The sequence below is a fragment of the Lynx rufus genome, unplaced genomic scaffold (genome assembly GCF_022079265.1).
Source record: "Lynx rufus isolate CCGP_SWC_20201006 ecotype Redwood Valley unplaced genomic scaffold, mLynRuf1.p SCAF_31, whole genome shotgun sequence".
Classification (NCBI taxonomy): Eukaryota; Metazoa; Chordata; class Mammalia; order Carnivora; family Felidae; genus Lynx; species Lynx rufus.
Window position 1 is genome coordinate 1497224 of NW_025814847.1, and position 1240 is coordinate 1498463.

Here is a 1240-nt window from a genome sequence, read left to right on the forward strand (position 1 = left end):
CTCCAGAAGAACACACTGACTTCCAAACAAGCGGATCAGAGAGTGCTGGAGATTGCAACAAGTACCCCCCGGAAGCAGGCGGCACAATGCAACATACTTGTTTTACTCGGCAGCGTGCAGACGGGGAAATTGAAAAAAGCAAGAGCCACAGGTAGTGGGATCTCACGGGCGGCGGTCTTGAGCGGGTTCCTCGCGCCTGGGTCGTGTTCGAGTGCTCTTGTTGAGTCGGGCTCAGCTCCACACCAGGGGCCTGATGACGACGTGCCCTTTCAGCTCATCAGTCAGCACACACCAGCCCAGGACGTTGGGATTCAGGTGGGAGCCCTGTTGCACCAGTAGGATCTGCTCTGGGGACAGCACAGAGTCCCACGTGTACGAGTCCCCGATCTCCCCGACCAAGGACTGGGCCTTCTGTAACCCCCCTCCGTAGGCATCCAGGACCATCTTGGGGTGACCTCCTACTGTGTAACCCTGCTTCAGACCCTTTTTCACCAGCGGCTTCCCATTGACCCAAAACTCGGTGATGCCAGTGGAGGGCTCCCAGCTGGTACAGATGTGCACGGGGCTGGGGGCTGTCTCGGTCATTTTGAAGGTGGCTTTGGTTCTTCCGATGTACAGGGAGTAACTCCCAACTTTGTCCTTGAAGACCAGGAGCCCACTGTCCTTGCCCGGGGCGTTGTAGGAGAGGCTGTGGGTACGGAGCAGGTCACCTTAGGCTCAGAAGCACAAGGTGGAGTTCTTCAGAGGGTCCTCCAGCTTTGGGGTCAAGGTCACACAGGCAATAGAAGATTCTCGAGGGAACACAAACACCTTCCCACTGAGGTCCGTGGGGTAGAGGAAGATGACCTTCACCACACATGCAGGGCGAAAATGACCTACCCACCTCCCTGTCTCATCTCGTGCTCTCTGGCCCCCCCCTCCCGCCCGACCACCGTACCTGTCTGAGCAAAGACTCCCAGGAGGTTGGCCAGGGCAGAGACCCAAAGCAGCAGCTTGTCCATGCTCTGCCTGGGGCTGTGCCAGCAGCAGAGTGACTGGGCTGAGGGTACAGAAGGCACCGTGCTTGTACCCCACCCCCCAGCTTCTGAGGCTCACCTCTTAGGCCTGAGGCTCCCTGGGGTTTATATGCGGCCGTAGGACGGGGCTTGGGGGATTTTCCAGCCTGTCCCCGGGGTCAACAGTCAGAGCCCCTGATGGAAGGAGGGTTGGGAAATCACTGGGGCTATTTATTAGGTACGGG

The 1240-nt window shown here is 58.5% G+C and overlaps 1 protein-coding gene across 1 annotated transcript; it reads right to left on the reverse strand.

Annotated features, from left to right (window-relative positions):
- Positions 1-231: 231 nt before the first annotated feature.
- APCS (amyloid P component, serum) lies at positions 232-1001 on the reverse strand. Its single transcript, XM_047093039.1, is given in 2 exon segments — positions 232-829; positions 943-1001. Coding segments are annotated over 2 exon segments (657 nt in total).
- Positions 1002-1240: the final 239 nt, after the last annotated feature.